Genomic DNA, 23,901 nt, shown 5'->3' with positions numbered 1-23,901 from the left:
TATGTTATGTATGTTATGAGTAGCATGGTATGGACCGGAAGGTCAACAAGGTATGGACCGGAAGGTCAACAGTGTATGGACCGGAAGGTCAACAGTGTATGGACCGGAAGGTCAACAGTGTATCGACAAAGTAGGACCGGAAGGTCTACTCAGATTGTGGGACCGGAAGGCCCATGAGACACATTGACCGGAAGGTCTCATAGAGCTATAGCCTCGAGTGGCTTATGTGTTGTATGTAGTATTTTGGGGAGCTCACTAAGCATTTAAGCTTACCGTGTTATGTGATATGTGTTTCAGGTACTAGTGAGGATCGCGGGAAGGCACCGACATGATTTGTACACACTGACAGAGGATTTTGTATTTGAGATTCTGGGATATGTTTTACCGTGATAACATTTAATACACTTGAGTTTTGAGATGATTATATGAGATATGTTATGTTTGAAATATAAAAAATTGTTTTAAATTTTCACGTCGTTACAAGATGGTATCAAAGCCTTGGTTTGAGGGATTCGGATGCACCTTCGGGCGTATCTGAACTCAAACTGAGGATTTGAGAAAATCTTTCATAAAAGAAACAATTTTTCTAAAAAGAGTAAAAGATTTTGAGAAAAGCAAAAAGGAGCAGTGTGTACGATCAGCCAGCGCCCGAATGGTGATTTCCCTAAATACCCTTACATTATGTGTTATGAGATATTATGTGACGTGCTATGCATGCTAGAGTAGGCTAGGTAAATCATATCTTAGGACTAGGGTGGCCTGATATGTGATGCCTTAGCCTAGGAGTTTATGTTGATGTGGGTTGCTTTGAGTGCATGTAGGTAGCAGAGAGTAGCTTGTGAGAAGTCTGCTTGAGAGTAGGCTGAATTAAGGGGGGTATAGAGTACTTGCGAATTGGGATCATTGGAGGAGGACTTGGTGTGGATACGGATACGGTGTGGAAGGTAGTATTGGGCCCGTACTACTGAAAGCACCAGATCGGTAAACATCCTAAGTAAGAATCCTTAGGGTGCTAAGGAACAAGTAGGAACGGTTGATCGAGTGTGAGTAATCTCGGTTGAGTCTCTGATTATTTTATGTCATATTTTAGAGGCATCATGGTGGGAACGCGCCACAACCCAGGAGGCAATAGTACCAGTGGTACTAGTGACAAAGAACTTAATTGAACACATTAACTTAGTTCTGACCGGGCCCGGTACATAGGTCAAAACACAATTATCGAGGGGATCATATATCAGCTTCTAATCCAAGAAGGAACAAATAAACTTCGACTCATATGTTTGCTCTACTACTTATTGAATTATACACAAAGCACGTTTTATAACATCGAGTTACGAATGTGTTTTCGTACAATCAACGCTTAACTAACTCATAGGCAACAAATCATATCTCTAGGTTTGAAGACTTATATGATATTACCGTCTAACGTTCACTCGAGATAAATTCCATGAAGTGATACCAGTGAGAGTGGGTTGACTCCAATGCTCAGAACTTATGAACACTCATGAGTGTTGTAGCCATGTCCAACAACTTAGACCTCTGCAACCACTCATGACAGTCTTGATTCATACCTACTTCTGACATATAACCGACTGTGGAGGTTCGAATAATATGATGTACCAAACATAATTATTCTGAAGTCAAAACATGCAAAAGAAATATCGTAAATGATTGACAAGAGATAGCAACACTTTACTTATAAATAAACACAACTTTTATTCATCATCAAATGTCAATTACACTTTACAAATTTCAAAATTATCTAACTACTAAAACTAATATCATCCTTCAGCCATATGCTCCGAGCATGCTGGAGATGCTTAACCCGAGTCAGTCCCTTCATGAGGGGATATGCTGGATTTTCATCCGATGATACCCTCTTTGCCACGAGGAGTCCTTCTTCTATTTGATGTCTGATGAAATGATATTTTCTGTCGATGTGTCTGGATCTCCCGTGATCTCTTGGTTCCTTGGCTAAGGCAACTGCACTTTCACTATCATAGAAAATTTCCATTGGCTATTTTATAGCTGGCACAACTCCAAGGTCTCCAATGAAGTTCTTCAGCCATATCGCCTCCTTTGTTGCCTCGCTGGCTGCTATATACTCTGATTCGCAAGTTGAATCTGCCATTGTTTCTTGCTTGGAACTCTTCTAAGTAATTGCTCCTCCATTTAAGATAAAGACCCAGCCTGACTGAGAGCGGAAATTATCCCTATAAGTCTGAAAGCTAGCATCACTATACCCTACAACTCTCAAGTCATCACTCCCACCGAGGGTAAGGACCCAGTCCTTAGTCCTCCGCAGGTACTTGAGGATATTTTTTACCGCGGTCCAGTGAGCCTTGTTAGGGTTCCCCTGATATCTGCTGACCATGCTCAAAGCAAAGGCTACATCGGGTTGAGTACACGTCATAGCATACATGATCGATCCTACAGCTGAAGCATAAGGTACTCGACTCATTTTTGCTATCTCAGCCTCAGTACTCGGGCTTTGTGTCTTACTCAATCTGGTGTTACTCTGGATGGGTAACTCTCCTTTCTTGGAGTCCTGCATGCTGAACCACTTCAACACCTTATCCAAGTAGGTACTTTAACTAAGTCCAATTAGTGTTTTACTCCGGTCTCTCAAGATCCTTATCCCTAGAATAAAGGCAGCTTCTCCTAGGTCCTTCATAGAGAAACACTTCCCAAGCTAGGACTTAACTTCCTGCAGAGTTGGGATGTCATTTCCTATGAGTAGTATGTCATCCATATACAATACCAAAAAGCTAACTATACTCCCACTATCCTTGACATATACACAAGATTCATCTTCGCTCCTAGAAAAGCCAAACTCTTTGACTCTCTCATCAAAGCAAAGATTCCATCATCAAGGTGCTTGCTTTAATCCATAAATGGATTTCTCAAGCTTACACACTCTATTAGGGTACTCTGTATTGACACAACACTCTGGCTGACTCATGTAAACATCCTCAACCAATTTTCCATTACGGAAAGCGGTTTTGACATCCATTTTCGATATTTCATAGTCATGAAATGCAGCTATGGCTAACATAACCCTAATAGACTTAATCTTGGCTACTGGAGAAAAGGTCTCATTATAATCAACTCCCGGAGTTTGAGAGAAGCCCTTTGCAACCAGTCATGCCTTATAAGTGTGTACATTACCATCCATGTCGATCTTCTTCTTGAAGATCCACTTGCACCCAACTGTCTTACGACATGGTACATTGTCAACCAAGTTCCAAACTTGATTGTCATACATGGACTGTATCTCATTGTCCATTGCCTCTTTCCACTTGGCTGACTCAGGGCCTGCCATGGCTTCCGCGTAACTGTTAGGTTCATCCAGACCTATCTGTGTCTCATCACTGATAAGTGTATCACCTTCCGCAATAATATGGAATCCATAGTAATGCTTAGGTGCATTCCTAACTCTCGTGGAACACCTCAGAGGTATAGACTTGTCAATTGGCTCAACAGGAGTTTCCTCCTCAGGTTGAGTGCTAGGGTTTGAAGTTCCTTCACCACTTGACTCTTGAATTTCTTCAAGTTCAACTTGCCTCCCACTGTTTCCGTGACTTATGAACTCTTTCTCTCTCGAAAGACAGCCCTCCTAGCTACAAAGACCACATTTTCACTAGGTCTGTAGAAGAGCTAACCAAATGATTTATGTGGGTAGCCGATGAAAATACACCTCTCACTTCGAGGTTCGAGCTTATCATGAGTCTTTCATCTCACGAAAGCCTCACAACCCTAAATCTTCATGTGTTCTAGTTTGGGTACTTTACCAGTTCACATCTCATGAGGAGTTTTGGCAACTTTCTTTGTAGGGACTAGATTAAGGATATGGGCGGCAGTCTCTAAGGCATACCCCCAAAATGAGATTGGTAGAGAAGCTCGACTCATCATGGAACGAACCATATCCAACAAGGTTCGATTACACCTCTCAGCCACACCATTCAACCGCGGTGTCCTGGGAGGTGTCAATTGTGAGACAATCCCACATTCCCTAAGATAGTCGAGGAACTCTAAACTAAGATACTCACCACCTCGATCAGATCTAAGCATCTTAATGTTCCTGCCCAATTGATTCTCGACTTCCTATTTAAATTCTTAAAACCTTTCAAAAGTCTCTGACTTATGCTTGATTAAGTAGACATATCCATATCTATTGTAATCATCAGTAAAAGTCAAATAATAACGATTAGCATCCCTTGTGGCATGTTTGAAGGGTCCTCACACATCCGTGTGTATGAGATCCAACAAACCTTCACCCCTCTCACAAGTACCAGTGAAGGGTGACTTTGTCATTTTTCCAAGTAAGCATGATTCGCAACTATCATCTGACTTTAGGTCAAATGACTCCAAGATTCCATTCTTTTGGAGTTGGCCTATGCATTTCTTGCTTATATGTCCAAGACGACAATGCCATAATGATGCTTTATCCAAGTTATTATCTTTAACAGAATCAATACACAATACAGTATTTCCTAAGTTATCTATAATAGATACAGTTTCATACACACCATCACAAGCTAATGCTTTAAAATAAATAACATTATTAAAGAAAGCATTAATCGAACCAACTTCATTATCAAATGAAAAGGTAAAACCTTGTTTATACAATGCATGAAAGGAAATAATATTTCTTGCCATTTCTGGTGAGTAACAACATTTATTCAAATCTAAACTAAACCCACTACTTAGCGATAAAGTATAAACTCCAATCTTGGTGACAGGTAAAGCTTTCCTATTCCCCATGATTAAGTTTATTCTTCCATGCTCCACATTCTCACTTCTTCTTAGTCCCTGCAAATCTGAACAGATATGAATACCACAACCGGTATCAAGGACCCAAGAGTTAGAATAGGGTGAGTTATTAGATAAGATAGTGTAAATACCTGCATGGTTGGGTTTAACTTTCCCATCCTTCACATCTTGCTGGTACTTTGGGCAGTTCCGCTTCCAATGTGACTTTTCATGGCAATAGAAGCATTCAGCCTCTTTTGGGTCAGAAGAAGGAGTGACGAAACCTTTCTTGGTTCCACTTGAAGAAGATCCATCAAGGGTCCTAGCCTTGGTACCCTTCGAAGAGCTCTTCCTCTTCTTCCCTCTACCTTTCCCGATTGCCAAGACAGGGGCGGAGTTTGGAGTAGGATTAGGAGTGTTAACAACCGACTTACCTTTAAGACCTATTGCTGCGGTCTTGAGGAGTCCTTGAAGTTTGCTGAGTGTGACCTATTCCTTATTCATGTGATATGTCATGCGGAATTGATCATAGCACAAGGGTAAAGAGTGCAAAATGATATCTATTACAAGCTCCTCAGGGAAGTTCACATTAAGCTTCAGCAAACGATCCACATACCTTTGCATTTTCTGCATGTGGCTCGTAACGGAGTCTCCGTCCTTCATCCTGGTTGTTATCATGGAGCAGATTATTTCATATCGCTCCTAACGAGCACTTTGATGGTATCTTTCCATCAGATCTTGGTGCATTTCAAAAGGGTAGAAGTCCTCATAGGACTTTTGGAGTTCTGCTGTCATGGTGGCCAACATGATGCATACCACTTTGGTAGCATCCCTTTCATGTGCCTGGAAGTCAGCGATCTCCTGGGGAGTTGCAGTGGTCTCATCAATCTCCTTAAGCTCCTTATCGAGGACATATTCTTTGTCCTCGTAGCGGGTAATCATCCTGATGTTTTTGATCCATTCATTGAAGTTGGATCCATCAAAAGTAACTTTCCCACACAAGTTCATAAGGGTAAAGGATCCATTAGGATTAGATCCAAAAGCAGTATTGTTTGAAGACATCTGAAAGAAGAGAACAAGATTAGTTTAGATATTAAGAGAGTCCTTAATAAAACACCCAAATGTAATATTAAGGCTAGGATCCAATCACAATATATTATAACTTAGAAGACGTATGCCGTAATCCAAGCTATAACATATTTGAAAGGTAGGTGAATGACGATTCACCAATTTCCACCATGAAAAACGAAATATAAATATTAGGGTTTTAATTGGTTCTTAGAAATTCCTAGATTCTTTTGAGATTCAATGAACTTTTCAAAGGCATGTTTCAATCTCGAGTGGCCCTCCAAGTTTTGTGACTGGGATACCGTGGATCATAAAACGAGGTGTGAAGTAACCATGCAAATCACTTGGTACCCTTAAAGTTCATCACTCAATCGATGTGTCGGTTAACCACACACGCTCCACCGATACTATGATAAACCTTAAGTCACCCTGTACCTACCTTGTTAAGTCCAAATTAGTGTGCTGGTTAACCACACACGCACCACTAACGACTTAAACAAAGTGTAAAGTGTAATTTCATGGATTAACACCTTATTCACATTTTTTCCTAAAATAACTAAGATTGAGAATTTAATAAAACATTTAGTTACTTTATAATATTCATTACACTTTTAATGAAAGTTTATAAGTCCTTGTCCTACCCGTTCGTCTAATGACCCTCCACCGATTAAGGAAGCGGTGGGTGAGAGTGGACATCCATTAAGTTGCCATTTTATAGGCAACAACCTTATACCCCCCTTATAGACCGGCATCGTGAATGAGGCGTACTAGCGGTAAGACGACTTGATCTTATACATACATATATATATATATATACATACATATATATATATATATATATATATATATTATTAACTTATAATATTATAAAGTATACGGGTTGAGTTTTAACTTTTAAAATTCTAAGGGTTGGAACTAAAGTTTTAATCATGACTTTACTTGTTCCAAAACTTGAGGGAAAGTTTTGTAACACAAATAGACTTTTGGTTATCCATAACTTGAGGACAAGTTATGGACTCCATTAAAACACATAAAGATCATGAATTAAACATTTAAACAAGTAATTCCTATGATCTATCAAAACCTCATAAGAACACGAACATTCATATCAAAGTTTCAAGAACATATGAACACATATAATCATGATAAATTGATATTAGCCATTATAAATGGAATAGAACAATCATTACACCATCTAAAACAAGTTTTACAACACCAAAACATTTTCGGGTAAGGTTTCTAGTCCATTTACAGCAGCAAAGCTCCAAAAACTGCTCACTGGATGACAAACTCGTCGAGTTCATGCTATAACACACAAACTCGGCGAGTTTTTGGCCAGAACTCGTCGAGTTTTCTTGTCTGGACAGTTTTTGGCTTTTGAAAAACAAGTTTGCATCAAGTATTTAACAAACAAGCCTAGGCTCTGATACCACTGATGGGTTTTGAGCATTTTAACACTTCCTAAGTGAACATGCAACCCTAATAAACCTTGGATCTAAGCTTGTGTAAAATACATGCAAAATATGGTTTCCAAGGTTCGTAATCCTATCTAGCATACATGGGAACTTTTATTCTAAAAGGATGGCTAGAATTACATACCTTGTAGTTGATTTTGATTCCTTGAAACCTTGTGAGCCTAGCACCCTAAGTGTGATGCCTCAAATGCTTCACACAACACCAAATACCTTTGGAATGACTTTTGAGAGAATGCACACACTTGTAAATCGGCCTAGCCCTCTTATGTTCTTAGTGTAACCGATTTTGGTAGATAGCATGTTCCTTATATAGTGGGACACATCTAGGGTTACACCATGTAAACCCTAATGTGTCATGACTCTTCATTTCCATGACCCATGGGTTTTGTAACTCCCATGGAGCATCCATGGAGCATTCTATGGGTTTAACCCAACATGATAATCCATGGAGCCTTTTAGCCCACTATACAAGTTATGGATGATTTACATAATCAACCAATATATTTAATTAGTTATCTTTTGATCACTTAATTAATTCCAAATTAATTCTTGATCAATACTAATTAAATAATACTATTAATATATTAGAACTTATAATATATTAACAAACCACAAGTGTTATTTCTCTCATTTAGTCTATCCAAATGCATGATGCCATGCAACCTAAATGGACCATGTCGGGTCGAGTCAAGTACATACCAGAAATAGTTATAGACTTAGACACCTTATCCAACACATATAGCCAAGGATTGCCCTAAGGGATTCATGGTTTTCTTTCATTGCAACCAGACTGGCCATAGGAAGGTCGAGTGCCCGCAGTTGATTCAGGGATCAGCACATGGATCTGCGCCTTCTACCACTCGAGCTACAGTCAATCGGCCCGTGGAGGCCAAGGCGCCTAAGGCTCGCGGCAGAGCCTTCCAGTTGACCACAGAGGAGGTCCGCACAGCTCCTGATGTTGTGGCCGGTATGTGATCTTTTGCTTATTCTTTTGTTTATATATATATATATATATATATATATATGTATATATATATATATATATATATATGGTGCTTATATGTGATATGTTTAGGTACTTTTCTTTTGATTTCTGTACCTACTTTGGTGTTATTCGATTTGAGTGTGAGTCGATCTTTCGTGTCATTAGCGTTTGGTCAGCACATCAGTATCCAACGAGAGGCGTTGAGTCGACCTCTGCGAGTTTCTATAGCTGACGAGCGAGCGGATTTTGCTACTGATGTGATTCGAGGATGTGTACTCGAGATTTTCGGTGTTGAGTTCTCGATAGATTTGGTACCGATTACGATGGGGGATGTTTGTGTCATCATGGGTATGGACTGGTTGAGCCGATTCGGAGCTATTATCGACTGCGAGCGTCAGTTGGTGACCATACGAGACCCTAGTGGGGGAGTACTTAGGGTGTATGGCGAGGGTACCCTATCTGGGTCCGCATTTTGCATAGCTGCCAGAGCGAGACAAAGTCTACAACAGGGTTGTAGAGGGTTTGTAGTCTATGAGATGGATACACGAGTTGCCGCAGAGAGGTCAAGTTCTGTCGGTGAGGTTCCGATAGTGCGTTTTAGATGTTTTCCCCGAGGAGTTGTCGGGTGCGTCTCCCGAGAGGCAGGTGGAGTTTCGCATCGATTTGGTTCTGGGGGCGGCGCCTATTGCCAAGGCACCCTATCGCCTTGCGCCACCGGAGATGCAGGAGTTATCCTTGCAGCTTCAGGAGCTGTTGGGGAAGGGATTCATCCGACTGAGTAACTCGCCGTGGGGAGCGCCAATCCTTTTTGTCAAGAAAAAGGATGGTTCACACCGGATGTGCATTGATTATCGGGAGTTGAACAAGTTGACGGTCAAGAACCGTTATCCACTGCCAAGGATCGACAATCTGTTCGATCAGTTGCAGGCAGCTTCTTGGTTCTCCAAGATAGACTTGAGGTCTGGATATCACCCGATGAGGGTGCGGGATGAGGATATCTAGAAGACGGCGTTTAGGACTTTTTATGGGCATTACGAGTTCGTGTGATGCCTTTTGGGCTCACCAATGCACCAGCAGCGTTCATGGATCTCATGAACCGAGTATGCAGGCCGATGTTGGATCGATCGGTGATTGTGTTCATCGACGATATTCTAGTGTATTCGAGATCTAGAGAGCAACATGAGGAGCATCTGAGGGAGATTCTTGGAGTATTGAGATCGGAGAGGCTTTATGCCAAATTCTCCAAGTGTGATTTCTGGTTACGAGAGGTCCGGTTCTTGGGACATCTTGTTAATCAAAATGGGATATTGGTCGATCTGGCCAAGATTGAGGCTGTTATGATTTGGGAGGTGCCGAGATCCCCCACCAAGATCTGTAGTTTTCTGGGGTTGGCCGGTTACTATTGGAGATTTATCAGGTATTTCTCCAAAATTTCCGTTCCCCTCAGCAGATTGACCTGGACGGGCGTTGCTTTTACTTAGGGTCCCGAGCAACAGACCTCGTTTTAGACTCTTCACCAGAGATTATGCAAAGCCCCGGTGTTAGCCCTTCCGGAGGGAATGGAGGATTTTGTGGTGTACTGTGATGCGTCTATATCGGGGTTGGGTGCGGTGCTTATGCAGAGAGGGCATGTGATAGCATACGCATTGAGGCAGCTGAAGCCTCATGAGACGAGGTATCCCACCCACGATTTGGAGTTGGGGGCAGTAGTGTTCGCTATCAAGATATGGTGCCATTATTTGTATGGGGTTTAGTGTACCGTATACACGGACCACAAGAGTTTGAAGTATCTGATGGATCAGCCCAACCTGAACATGCGCCAGAGGAGATGGTTGGATGTGGTAAAGGATTATAACTGTGAGATCCTGTACCACCCGGACAAGGCTAACGTGGTAGCCGATGCTCTGAGCCGTAGGGCGGAGAATGCCCCGATTCGAGATATATGCATGACGATGACAGTGATGACTCCTGTGGGATACCATCCGAGAGGCCCAGGCAGAGGCTGTGAGACCAGAGAACCGCAAGAAAGAGCGGGTGATTGGGCAGGTGTTCGAGTTGAAGGGTCTATATATTGTCGTGGATGATCATTGGATGTTTGCGGACTGTCATGTCTATATAAAACGACAAAAAATTATGTATCACTTCATCTAAGCTATTTTAGTTCATGTACTTTGTATGTTTTACAATGTGTTCAAACCCATGGACCGCTAACGAGTATTTGCTTCTAACTCGTGCATACATTAATGTCTATGAGAGCACCAATTTGGAGGATAGAATGTTTTGGGTCCTATTAACGAACACCTTCAACACTGACGCTGAAACCACCATACAAAACCATCACAACATGCTTGATATAGCTGCAAAATGGTATGAATTGAAAACAGAAGTTGTGTTATTCAACGATCTTTATAATAAGATTGAATAAGATCGTGTGAATGATACTGGGGAAGACATCTTGGAGGAGGCTAAAGAAGAATACAAATCCATTAGCAACGGACAAAGTTTCGAGTATGAAGCCCCTTGGAAGCTTTTGAAAAATGTCCCATTTTTGTAACTACTACTGCGTTTTCTATTGTTCTTGTATTGCTTTATTTATATGTAATATTGTATTTATCCTTTATTTTTTAAAAAATAATTCATCAACAAATGTTACGAAACCATACATTCAAATAACATAATCTGAAAAACAGGTTACGCGGACTAACAAATAAGTTGTGCATACTAACAAGTCATTTACGCGGACTGACAAGTAAGTTATGCGGAATAATGTATACTAATTCCTTATAAATCGGACAAGCATTTTCATTTTTACTAGGTGTCGAAAGTTGTGAAAATGAGTCCAATCAATCAGGTATTAAGAAAAAGTTTCTCCAGCCTACCGACTTTTTTCCATAATTTGCAAAGAACCAATCCTAACACCATCACGTACATTACGAAAGATCAGTACAATCGTCTCCACATTTTTTTCATGGCATTGGGATGCGTGGTATGTAATCCCTTATAGTAACTAAATATTTAGTTATTTCAATTTATTATATGCCTAATATTCTTATGTTCACTTACAGATTCGTATGTTTCTCACGTCTACGACACCAATCATATTCGTTGGTCAAGTACCTCTAATTGGGGCGTATCTAAGATCCATGTACATTGCGGTTGCTTTATATGGAAATCATGAACCCCTTCTCATAGTGTTTGCTTTGGGAACCATAAACCGTGACAATTCATGGTTATGGTTCATGAGGAGGCTTAAAGAATGTTTAGGTGACAATACAGAAGTTGGTTTCATAAGTCATATGTCTGATTCTATAGACTTTGCAGTTCAAAGAGTCTACCCTAATTCATATCATGGCAATTGTTGTAAAAATATAGTCGAGAAAATGTGCGATTCCATCGGAAGCTATACATTCGTAGAGTAGTTGTTCTGAAAGACTTGTAAAGCGTATAATTTATCTCATTTTTATGCATGTTTGAACAAGTTAAAAAATGAGGTTAATGGGAATGATCTTCATTGGCTTGACAATATTCCCATTGCAAAATGGGTACGGGCTTGTTTTCCAAGAGTACGTTTTAATGTTAAATTCATTGACACTCCCGTTGTTGTCAATTGGTTTAGAACAAACATGTGACATCCCCATTTTCACGGCCAGAAAAGACCGATTTGTTTATGCTTTGTTTTATAAAATCAGAGTAATCTTTTAAAGAAAACGGTTGCGGAATTTGTTCCCAAAATAAGATATGATAATAACTTATCAAAACATTTCTCAAAGAGAATGTATTTTCATTTAATAATAAAATCTCGGGATGTCAAGTTCTGATACAGACATATAAGCATAAACATAACTTACATTCAATTACACTAATGATTTATATCTCCTTTAAATCTCTCTGTGAAATATGTGTTCGTATTAATACCTGTGATACAAAGAAAACTGAGTGGGTCAGGCTTGGGAGCCTGGTGAGCATATAGAGTTTTCATCCCACAATGTTATATCATATATATATCTTCACGGATCTACACTCTCGTATCTAAAATTTTCCTTTTTACCCGATCCCTACTCACGGATCTAAAACTATTATCTTCACCCGATTCATACTCACGGATCTAAAACTAACCTTTTCACCTGATCCATACTCACGGATCTAAAACTAACCTTTTCCCCTGATCCATACTCACGGATCTAAAACTAACCTCCTGATCTGATCCATACTCCCGGATCAATAATTGTACCCGATCCATACTCCCGGAATAGGGACAATTAACTGTACCTTAATCTTGATCTGATCCATACTCCCGGATCAATAACTGTGCCCAATCCATACTCCCGGACTAGGGACAATTAACTTAGTCTTAATCCATACTCCCGGACTAATAACAAGTTTAATCTCTTTACCTGATCCATACTCCCGGATCTAAAACTAACCTCTTGGTCTAATCCATACTCACGAATCTACAACTAACCTCTTGATTTGATCCATACTCACAGATCTCATCAACCCATGTCCTACCCAACATATTTGTAGATATAAATTACATATACAGTTTAACTCATTAAAACCTATATAGTTCATCCATTCCACCAATATCTCAAATAAACAACAATATATAAACACATAACACGTATTTTGTAGCAAATACTTCATACTTATGTGTTAGAAGAAAGTAACCACACACTCACTTGATTAGAAGATGATCGGACAACACTACGGCTTGTAGAAGTAGTATTCTTCGGTAGATCTGGAAGATCTTCACAAAAATTGGCTTCTCGCGGACAGAGCTTCGGCTCGGGAATCGCAATTCTCGGGATCTTCGGGGCCTCGGGACTTGCTTCGGGGCTCGGTAATGATATCGGGGCTTCGGAATAATTCTTGCACGAAAAACGAGGTAAAACGAGAGAGAGAGAAGAGGAATTGAGCAAAGAAACTCGGAAGCCTCGACTCCCTTTTATAGGGTCTGGATCCTCGACTTACGCTGGGCGTAAATCTAGGTACGTTGGGCGTAACCTGGATCAGACCGCTGACTCCCCCCTTTGGATAATATCGGATTTTTTATAATTAAATTTAATATCGAAAATATTTAATATACTTCAAAAATTCATATCTTTCTCATACGAACTCCGTTTTCGACGTTCTTTATATCCCCGAGTAGGTGAGACTACGCTCTATAACTTTCGTTTAGACCCCGTCGGCTAATTTCGAATTTATTTTTATTATTTATTTTTAGTAGGCCGGGACAAGAAGACTCCGTTATAAATTCATAACTTCTTCATCGGATGTCCGTTTTCGCCAATCTTTTTATCGTTTCACTAATATTAACGAGATCTTCGATTCTCTTTTAGATTGTTTCGGCTAAAAATCGCTCGATCTCAAATCGAGTATTCGGGTTGCATACCGCTAAGTCGAAACTTAGAAAAATCATAACTTCCTCATACGAAGTCAGATTTGGACGTTCTTTTAATGCACGTTCACGGTTTAACGAACTATACGACTTTCGTTTAGATCGCTAAGGCTAAATATCGCTCTAACGTAAATTCACCTTTTACGCCGCGTTGTGTCGTGCCGGTTCTGTCGCGAAACTTCGACAGGTCATAACTTCTTCGTTATAACTCGGATTTCGACGTTCTTTATATGTATGGAATCCTTGTAATATATACTACAACTTAGTTAAGATTATTCATCCTAAATAATCTTCGATCAAAAAGTCATTTTTGACGCTTATCGTCTCTAAATTGACTAGCCCTGATCTACGGGCGTTACAATTATCTCCCCCTTAGGATGATTGCGTCCCGGAATTATCACCGAAAATAGAACTTGTATAATGATTCCATACGCTATCTCTTCATCCTAGGTAATTACCGTAACTTCTATGTTTCCTCGAAAGAGTATTTAACTCTATGGATTTCTTGACCGCAGACGATGCTCAATCTTGCATCTGCTTATCGTACTATGTTGTACTTTCAATCGTAACCTTCGAGTTACCAAATAAGTCCTTATTGTGGTCTCCTTCTTCTTTTTAGGATAAATACTTTCCTTTATCTACTGTAACAGACCGATGGGTCGTGCTCTACTGACCTCTCATCGCACGATGCGACACTTAGACTCGGTCTTTTTAAAGTTAAATTCCAGAATGGAATATACCTTCCTTCATATTCTAATGTGATATAATCACATTTCAGCATGTAGCATTTCTAGCTACAAACTTTATGAACAACGAGTGCGATACCAATGATCGCATTAACATCAATCTCTGACTTACGCCCGATGTTACTTCGAACTAGGTTCTTCGAACCACGTAACATACTCACCGTAGTCGGACTCAATTGGATACGACCACTAGGGTCGGAACAAGAACCATCTTATTAGTCATTACCGAAACAATGGTAATGACACACTTGAACAAAACGAAATCAATTACTAGCTTCTTGGTAACCTTGTGACTTTCCCTGATCCAAGTGCGAGTCCTGTGCTTCCAGTGGTATATGCATCTACTACCTTTCACACCTACTCATACTCGTCCCAAGTATTGTCCCGCAGTCGACCAAGTCACCATACAAGAAAATCAGACAATCATTCAACACATCAGTTAGCAAAATTAGGGTTTATATTAATTCCTTGAAACGATTACACAAAAGCTCAAGTTCACCCTATAATATGCCTCTAATAGGCTACACCACATGTTACTTTTCATATCGCTACTTTATAACTTGATCTTTAGATATAAAATCCTTATTCCTGATTCCTTGCATTGCCATCTGCTTCATCAAGGATCATTTGAAATGCTCTTGCCTTTGGCTTTGACGTCACATTTGGCTTTGTAATCTCTTCCCGTCCTGGGCAGTTTTGTTTGAAGTGTCCTTCTTCACCACACTTATAGCAGGCTTCTCTTTTGTTTGGGCATTTGCTGGCGTAATGACCAGTCTTCCCGCATTTGAAGCAGATCATTTCTTTAGAGCATTCCCCAATGTGCTTCCTCTTGCACTTGTCACACCATTGTGCTCCTTCTTCGAATCAGACTTCGAAAATTTTCTCTTCTCATCGGACCTTGAAGATCCTTCAATCTTTCTTTTCTTGCCCACCTCGATTCTCTCCAGACCCCTTTCCTTTAACTGGGTCTCCACATTTCTAGCTGCTCGGACTGCTGTCTTCAAAGTAGTTGCCATCTTGACCGTTGGGCCAAAGTCGGCAGGCAGTCCATTTGCGAACCTCTTAATTTTTGAGAGTTTAGTTGGCACTAAGTATGGAAATAACTTCATCTTTTCGGTAAATGCAGTAGCATAATCTTCAATGCTCAATTTACCTTTCTTCAGGTTCTGGAACTCATTGTTCAGATCAATTAGATCTATCTCTGAGCAATACTGCATCTTTAACTGCTCTAGGAATGATTCCCAAGACATCCTTAGTGCTTCCCCTTGGGGCATCGTATCTGCCAGTAACTTCCACCAGCTCAAGACTCCAGTCTTCAGTTGTCTAACTGCAAAGACAGTCTTCTATTTGTTGCTACAGTCGCAACTTTCAAACACCATCTCCATTTCGGAGATCCAGTCCATAATCTGTACAGGCTTTGGGCTCCCAGATAGACTTGGGGGGCGCACAAGAAATTCTTATACATACGCCCATCCCTATTTATTTCCCTTTTCGGGTCATTCCTTTCTACTACTGGGGGTTCTGCTTGTCCAACAGTCCCACTGTAGTTACCTCCCTCTGAATGCCTTCCATTCACTTCAGGCTCTTCCACTTGAAGTGACACTTCCTCACGATGCTGTTGGAGTAATCGCCTTGTCTCCTCCATTTGACGATCCAACATCATCTGTATCATCGCTTGCACCCCAGCCATAGTCATTGGATCTGGTGCTGCTGCTACAACAGGTGCTTGCTCAACCACAGGTGGTTGATTCCTGTCTTCGTTCACATTTCCGACTTCACTTCTGGTTCTTACCATTTTTGATCTACACACCAAATAAGGTGAATTCAGATCATCAATCATGATAGATAATTAAATCATCCTTATTACTCCGAAACGTTTACATGCTAGTTCTAATATCGTAGCCGTACGCTTAGAATCCTAAACACATAAGGTTTCTAGATCCGGTCGGCAACAGACCATAGATCCGAACAAATAATAGCATCAATATAGCTATCACACAAAACATTTAGCACATAAAAGCATTTTAGGCATCATTCCTAAAATAAACTAGTGCTTGTGTCAATTTAGGTGTACTACCTAACATATCTTAGACACACTCCTCACAATCATTACTTAGCATTCTAAGTTTAAGTCTAGAAATTTCCTACAAATTCCTAGTTTGCTTAAACTAATGCTCTGATACCAACTGTGACATCCCCATTTTCACGGCCAGAAAAGACCGATTTGTTTATGCTTTGTTTTATAAAATCAGAGTAATCTTTTAAAGAAAACGGTTGCGGAATTTGTTCCCAAAATAAGATATGATAATAACTTATCAAAACATTTCTCAAAGAGAATGTATTTTCATTTAATAATAAAACCTCGGGATTTCATGTTCCGATACAGACATATAAGCATAAACAGAACTTACATTCAATTACACTAATGATTTATATCTCCTTTAAATCTCTCTGTGAAATATGTGTTCGTATTAATACCTGTGATACAAAGAAAACTGAGTGGGTCAGACTTGGGAGCCTGGTGAACATATAGGGTTTTCATCCCACAATGTTATATCATATATTTATAAATATAGAACATTCAAACTTGTACAATTTCACCATATAAAGGCAACTCTTATCCCACCCCATCGATCCTCACAACGACACGATCTAAACTCTCGTATCTAAAATTTTCCTATTTACCTGATCCCTACTCACGGATATAAAACTATTATCTTCACCCGATCCATACTCACGGATCTAAAACTAACCTTTTCACCTGATCCATACTCACGGATCTAGAACTAACCTTTTCCCCTGATCCATACTCACGGATCTAAAACTAACCTTTTCCCCTGATCCATACTCACGGATCTAAAACTAACCTCCTGATCTGATCCATACTCCCGGATCAATAAATGTACCCGATCCATACTCCCGGAATAAGGACAATTAACTGTAACTTAATCTTGATCTGATCCATACTCCCGGATCAATAACTGTGCCCAATCCATACTCCCGGACTAGGGACAATTAACTTAGTCTTAATCCATACTCCCGGACTAATAACAAGTTTTATCTCTTTACCTGATCCATACTCCCGGATCTAAAACTAACCTCTTGGTCTAATCCATACTCACGGATCTAAAACTAACCTCTTGATCTGATCCATGCTCACGGATCTCATCTACCCATGTCCTACCCAACATATTTGTAGATATAAATTACATATACAGTTTAACTCATTAAAACCTATATAGTTCATCCATTCCAACAATATCTCAAATAAACAACACTATATAAACACATAACACGTATTTCGTAGCAAAGACTTCATACTTATGTGTTAGAAGAAAGTAACCACACACTCACTTGATTAGAAGATGATCGGACAGCACTACGGCTTGTAGAAGTAGTATTTTTCGATAGATCTGGAAGATCTTCACAAAAATTGGCTTCTCGCAGGCAGAGCTTCGGCTCGATAATCGCACTTCTCGGGATCTTCGGGGCCTCGGGACTTGCTTCGGGGCTCGGGAATGATACCGGGGCTTTGGAATAATTTTTGCACGAAAAACGAGGTAAAACGGGAGAGAGAAGAGGAATTAAGCAAAGAAACTCGGAAGCCTCGACTCCCTTTTATAGGGTCTGGATCCTCGATTTACGCTGGGCGTAAATCTAGGTACGCTGGGCGTAACCTGGATCAGACCGCTGACTCCCCCCCCCCCTTTGGATAATATCGGATATTTTATAATTAAATTTAATATCGAAAATATTTAATAAACTTCAAAATTCATATCTTTCTCATACGAAATCCGTTTTCGACGTTCTTTATATCCCCGTGTAGGTGAGAATACGCTCTACAACTTTCGTTTAGACTCCGTCGGCTAATTTCGAATTTATTTTTATTATTTATTTTTGTAGGTCGGGACAAGAAAACTCCGTTATAAATTCATAACTTCTTCATCCGATGTCCGTTTTCGCCTATCTTTTTATCGTTTCACTAATATTAACGAGATCTTCGATTCTCGTTTAGATTATTTCGGCTAAAAACCGCTCGATCTCAAATCGAGTATTCATGCTGCATACCGCTAAGTCGAAACTTAGAAAAATCATAACTTCCTCATACGAAGTCAAATTTGGACGTTCTTTTTATGCACGCTCACGGTTTAACGAACTCTACGACTTTCGCTTAGATCGCTAAGGCTAAATATCGCTATAACTTAAATTCACCTTTTACGCCGCGCTGTGTCGTGCCAGTTCTATCGCGAAACTTCGACAGGTCATAACTTCTTCGTTATAACTCGGATTTCGGCGTTCTTTATATGTACGGAATCCTTGTAATATATACTACAACTTAGTTAAGATTATTCATCCTAAATAATCTTCTATCAAAAAGTCATTTTGACGCTTATCGTCTCTGAATTGACTAGCCCTGATCTACGGGCGTTACAAAACACGCATGAGTTTCCAATAACAACAATCATTGAAATGGTCCACGACTCGATGCAAGCAGTGTATCTTCAACGTGCTGCGTTTGGAGGTAATTATAAGTTATGACATCACTCAAATGGTGAATTGACATGTTATTATACGTTATGACATCATAATTTTTGTTTCTTGATTTGGTTCATTTCACAGGGGATTTTCATGGTCTTCTAACCCCTTATGCACTTAAGGTGATTCATAAAAGATTTATCCACTTGGATGGTTGTAAGATTACGTATATGGCGACAGATATGAAGTGACTAAGTATTCAACAACCGAATCTGTCCAATTAGACCATTGTATTTGTAGTTGTGGTAATTGGAAAGAATGCGGTATACCTTGTGAGCATGCTATAGCTTCACTACAAAGACTCGAAATTGTAGAAATTCAGCAGATGGTAAATTCAAAGTTAAGTACAGCGGTGTATCTAAATGCTTATCAAACTAAGTCGGTCAATCCTATTCCAACCCTTAGGCATTGGGAAATATCTGTTGAAAGTGTTGTGGTCTTACCTCCACGACAATTCAACTGAACTGTATTGTATGGATCACAACGAATATTAGTTTGTATTCAGTTCTATGTTAACCGTAGTTGTAATGGTCTGTTGGCGTTCTTTACTTTTTAATAAAAAATGTTTACCTATAAATAAATAATTGTATTCCCATAATTGTAATGTATGGATGACAACGACTAGACAAACAACTCTGCGAACTGACAAACATTATTGCGGACTGACAAAAAGCTCTGCGGACTAACAACAACTCTCTGCAGAGTGGAAGGGACTATATACAGTCATGGATGGTTGTTGGATTTTTGGTATAGAGTTATAAATTTTTATTAAATTTAACATGAGTTCGTCTTTAACTTTGTATATTTGCTCGTGCAACGAAGTTGATTGTCTCTATTGTGATCTGATCGACCTTTTTCTTGCCCCATCACCAAATTTAAGAGAGACTTATATGTCGGAGGATACTTTGCAGCAGCTACAATGGGCTAATGAACAAAAAAAAAAGATAAAGACTCATCTCGAGCTCTCACTGAACGTCGTGCCCTCATTGCAATGGAGTGCAAAGAGGTTGAGGAAAGGATGACGATTACTAAAAAAAGATCAAAGATCATGAGGAATGGATAAAAAAAACTAAGAAGAATATCAAACTGTCTGAAAAATGGCTTGCTGACAAGGATGCAGAAATGATAGAACTTGGTAGCCAAAAGGGTCGTATGGAAGATAAAATAAGAATTAGGGACGACTACATAACAATGGAGAAAGAAAGTATTCTTCGCAATTCCCTTAAGTTAATTACTATTGTTGTACATTTACTATATGTTTCTGGTTTGTTGAATGTATTATCTTCGAGTATTAGTTATTATTCTACTAGTAATTATGCACTAATATAATCAAAATATTACCCATCATATTTAAAATAAACACACCATTTCAAAGTACACAAATTGATGTCCTCTAAAACAAAACATAATTAATTATAAATACAACATCAATCATTCAAATCAAATGTTGAACAATAGTCTTCTCTCTATGTCCCACTCGTCCAACGCGTCTCTTGTGTCTCGTGCGTCTCTAGCGTCTCCTGAGTCTCTTTTGTCCCTTTCCCTTTCCCTTTTGTGTTACTACCTGATGCCACACTACTTAACGTAGCCTTTTTTTTGTTTCTTTGGGACCAATGTCGGACAAGTCGCTGCATTATGTGTTGTACTATCACATCTACTACACCTTCTTACTATAGGTTCCTCACCTTGTGACGGGATACGATTTCTTTTTCTCGATCTACCAGCTTAACATGTATCCATTATCGGGGGTTTAACAGCCATCATCTCAGCAGGAATCTCCCAATCACACGGTTCTGGAAGGGGGTAAACCGGCTCCTCATACGTACTTCGGTACGTTTCCATTTTGTAAGCATCTATAGTCAGATGTCCAAAGTTAGTTTTTTTCAAGTGCTTCAAGACCATTATGACATGACCACAAGGCAACCCAGTTCCTTCCCAATATTTGCATGTACAAGTCTCTTGCCTCAGATCAACTATGCCACCAGGTTTGAAATCATGAACTTGATATATTGCATCTGATACACCAGAAACGGACCATCTTGTCGTATGCTCTTCATTTTTACTAACTACTTTTTCAGCCCACTCGGTTAGCATTGTTGAACGTTTCCCTGTGAAGAAGATATATATATATATATATATATAATTAACTTATTATTCGACCTAATTAAAGTCCAAATTAATTCATACCTCCTTCAATGCGACGCTTGTTACACCATTCCTCTGAAAGACGACGGAAGAACTCAAGAAGGGGTATTATAGGCATCTTCCTTGCATCTACAGATAAAGCATTCATGGACTCTACACTGTTCGAGGTCATGTAATCATACCGTTTCGATAGCGAATATGATCTAGTCCATTTAGCAATGGGAATTTCACTTAGATACGCTGCTACTTGCGGCCTAGTAGAACTAAATATATACCACAATTCTTCAAAAACATTTCTTTTGTAAGCTTTCACAAGCCTCCGAAACAACACTTTTGTTTTATCATTTTTCCCAAACCTATGTACTATGTTTCCTAGTAGATGAAAAGCACACAAGCCATGATGAGCATGAGGGAAAACATTTTCAATACTAACCCGAATTGCATCGGCCCTATCAGTTACAAAAGTCAATTCTTGACAATCACCAACACATTCATACAACTTTTCAAGAAACCATGTCCAAGTAAGACCACTCTTTTTTTGAATATTCCATGACCAAGGGGCAGTATCTGGTTGTTCCCATCCATAGTTACTGCATGCAATATGGTTCCCTTAAAATCACCCTTCAAATGGGCACCATCCATAATTATAACTTTACGACAAAAACGTTTGAACGCTCGTATCTGCAATATATTAAAATGCAACACATAAACACTCTATAATTTGTTTAAAAAAATTATATATTAAATAAAAACAAGTTTTTTGTATTTATCGTGCTCCTAATGGCATAAAAACAACACTCGAAACAATCTTCAGAATCTGTTTGAATATAGGCCACTGTACCGGGATTATGCCTCTTCAAATTGTGAAAATAAATAGGAAGTTTGGAAAAACATTCTTCAGATGATCCCAACAACAGTTCCATAGCATATTGTTTTGCATGCCAAGCTTGTTTGTAATCTACATTGATTTCCAGCAAAGCATTCAAATTCCTTGATATTTCATTAGACCTCCCAACCTTGGAACGAGTTTTTCCCATAATCTCATGCAATATAGTACCCATCACTTTTTTATTATCATGCTTATGATTAGGGTGTATCTGTAATGACGAACATGTGTGCACGTTATTGAAAGTCCTGATTTCAAATTCATCAGTGGGATCAAGGCGTTTTGCATATAAACGCCAACTATAGTTCTCAATTTCACAATATACCTCATAACGATTTTTGTTAGAATGTTTGGTCTTAAACTGAAACTTTTCTCTGGTTGCTTTAAGACTCAAAGCAAATATCAGTTGTTTTTGTTATCATATGTTTGACGAACAAACATATCATCATTTGGATCTAAACTGTGAAATGGTCCGGGTTCAACAATAGGATCAGGACAATCAGGTGTTGGAGGCATACTGTAAAATATGTCTGAAGCTTTTTTCCCGTGTGTGTACTCATCTTCTGACCATCCTTCATTTGACTCTTCACCGTCTGACAAAGTTTTGTCAGTCAGTCTTCCAAACTCATATAAATTTTTTTCTTCAACCGTATTCACTGCCACAGTTTCTTCTTCTCGACACTCTTCAACATTATCAGATACAATGTTTTCAACATTATATGGTACAACTTTCTCAACCGCTTCTGTCTGTTCGACCAATCCCTGAAACACCTCTAAATACAAATGCACAATTTCCTTCATTTTAGAAATTACATTTTTGAGTTGATGAACATCAACCGGGTGTTGAAATGACAATGATATATTACTAATGAACACATTAGCCTTACTTTTGACCAAATCAAACAATATTCGACGATCAAAATTTGACGGAAGCAGTAAACCTAAGTTGTTAAACTTTGGTCTAACGTAGGTGTTAATCTCTCATTACTTATCTGCCAAAAACCCCCATTACATAAAATAACAAAATTCATATTTTTTTTGAAAATCAAATGAAAAAGAACTGATCTATCGACCAAATGGAGCTAAAAACATGAAAAAGAACATTTTGTATCAAAAAATCGTCTAAAATCCGTTCCAACCACCCATTCCGTGGAGACATTACTCTCCCCGCGGAGCTCCTCGTCACCATCTCTGCAGAGGAATTTATGACCGTCAAACAACTCACTCCGCGGAGGTGTTATTGTATCCGCAGAAGGCCTATGCGGAACAATCTTTTAAACGTTAAAAAATCAGACTTTCAGGTGGTCCGCAGAGATGACGTCATTCCGCAGAGGTCCGCGGAGGGTCCTCCGCGGAATGTATGTCTACAGCTAGAAAAATCTAGTTTTATGACTAAATTTAGAAATTCATCCCCGTTTTTTTTTGTCTATTTGCAGTATTTTCTCTATATAATATGTATTTTTTTTTATCAATTGCATCAAATGCTTTAAAATTTTTTTCTCAATCCTTTAGTTTGGGATGTTCAGAATATGGAAATTCCTAATTTATTATTTATGTCGAAACACTTATTTTAAAATCCAAAATAATTTTTTCAGTTAGCAAAAATACTTTTATTCATAAAGTTAGTTCAAAAAATGGACCCATTCTGAATGATAGTTATTTATGTAAATAACACAAAAGTTAGTTATAAAAAGGTAAAATCACATTTATGATGGTCTTATTATTTTTTATTTAAATTTTTTTATATATAAAAATGCTTTTTGTTAATATTTTTATGAAAACACTTTTTTTTGGTCGGGACCTATAATACGTTTGGACCGGCCCATATATATAGTGTTAAAAATAAAATGGATATAATAGTTTTCAAATTTTCCATTTGAAAGAGATTTGAATTGGGTAAATGTCACAAA

At 39.0% G+C, this 23,901-nt stretch overlaps 1 protein-coding gene across 1 annotated transcript; it reads right to left on the bottom strand.

The window, feature by feature from the left end:
• Positions 1-20,685: 20,685 nt before the first annotated feature.
• On the bottom strand, positions 20,686-22,792 carry LOC111905925 (uncharacterized). Its single transcript, XM_023901656.1, has 4 exons — positions 22,431-22,792; positions 21,958-22,290; positions 21,148-21,695; positions 20,686-21,068 (listed from the first exon to the last, which is right to left on the bottom strand). The coding sequence occupies exons 1-4, from the start codon at positions 22,790-22,792 to the stop codon at positions 20,686-20,688; spliced, it is 1,626 nt and encodes a 541-aa protein (XP_023757424.1).
• Between the last annotated feature and the right edge of the window lie 1,109 nt (positions 22,793-23,901).

Source organism: Lactuca sativa, chromosome 9, assembly GCF_002870075.4.
Source record: "Lactuca sativa cultivar Salinas chromosome 9, Lsat_Salinas_v11, whole genome shotgun sequence".
NCBI classification, from domain to species: domain Eukaryota; kingdom Viridiplantae; phylum Streptophyta; class Magnoliopsida; order Asterales; family Asteraceae; genus Lactuca; species Lactuca sativa.
This window is presented reverse-complemented; position numbering and strand designations above follow the sequence as displayed.

Coding starts and splice junctions, on each gene's coding strand:
- LOC111905925 (XM_023901656.1), bottom strand. CDS start 22,792: ATGAAGGAAATTGTGCATTTGTATTTAGAGGTGTTTCAGGGATTGGTC. Junction 22,291..22,430: donor TTAGATCCAAATGATGATAT/GTTTGTTCGTCA, acceptor TGAGAACTATAG/TTGGCGTTTATATGCAAAAC. Junction 21,069..21,147: donor CAAGCGTCGCATTGAAGGAG/GTATGAATTAAT, acceptor TCTTCTTCACAG/GGAAACGTTCAACAATGCTA.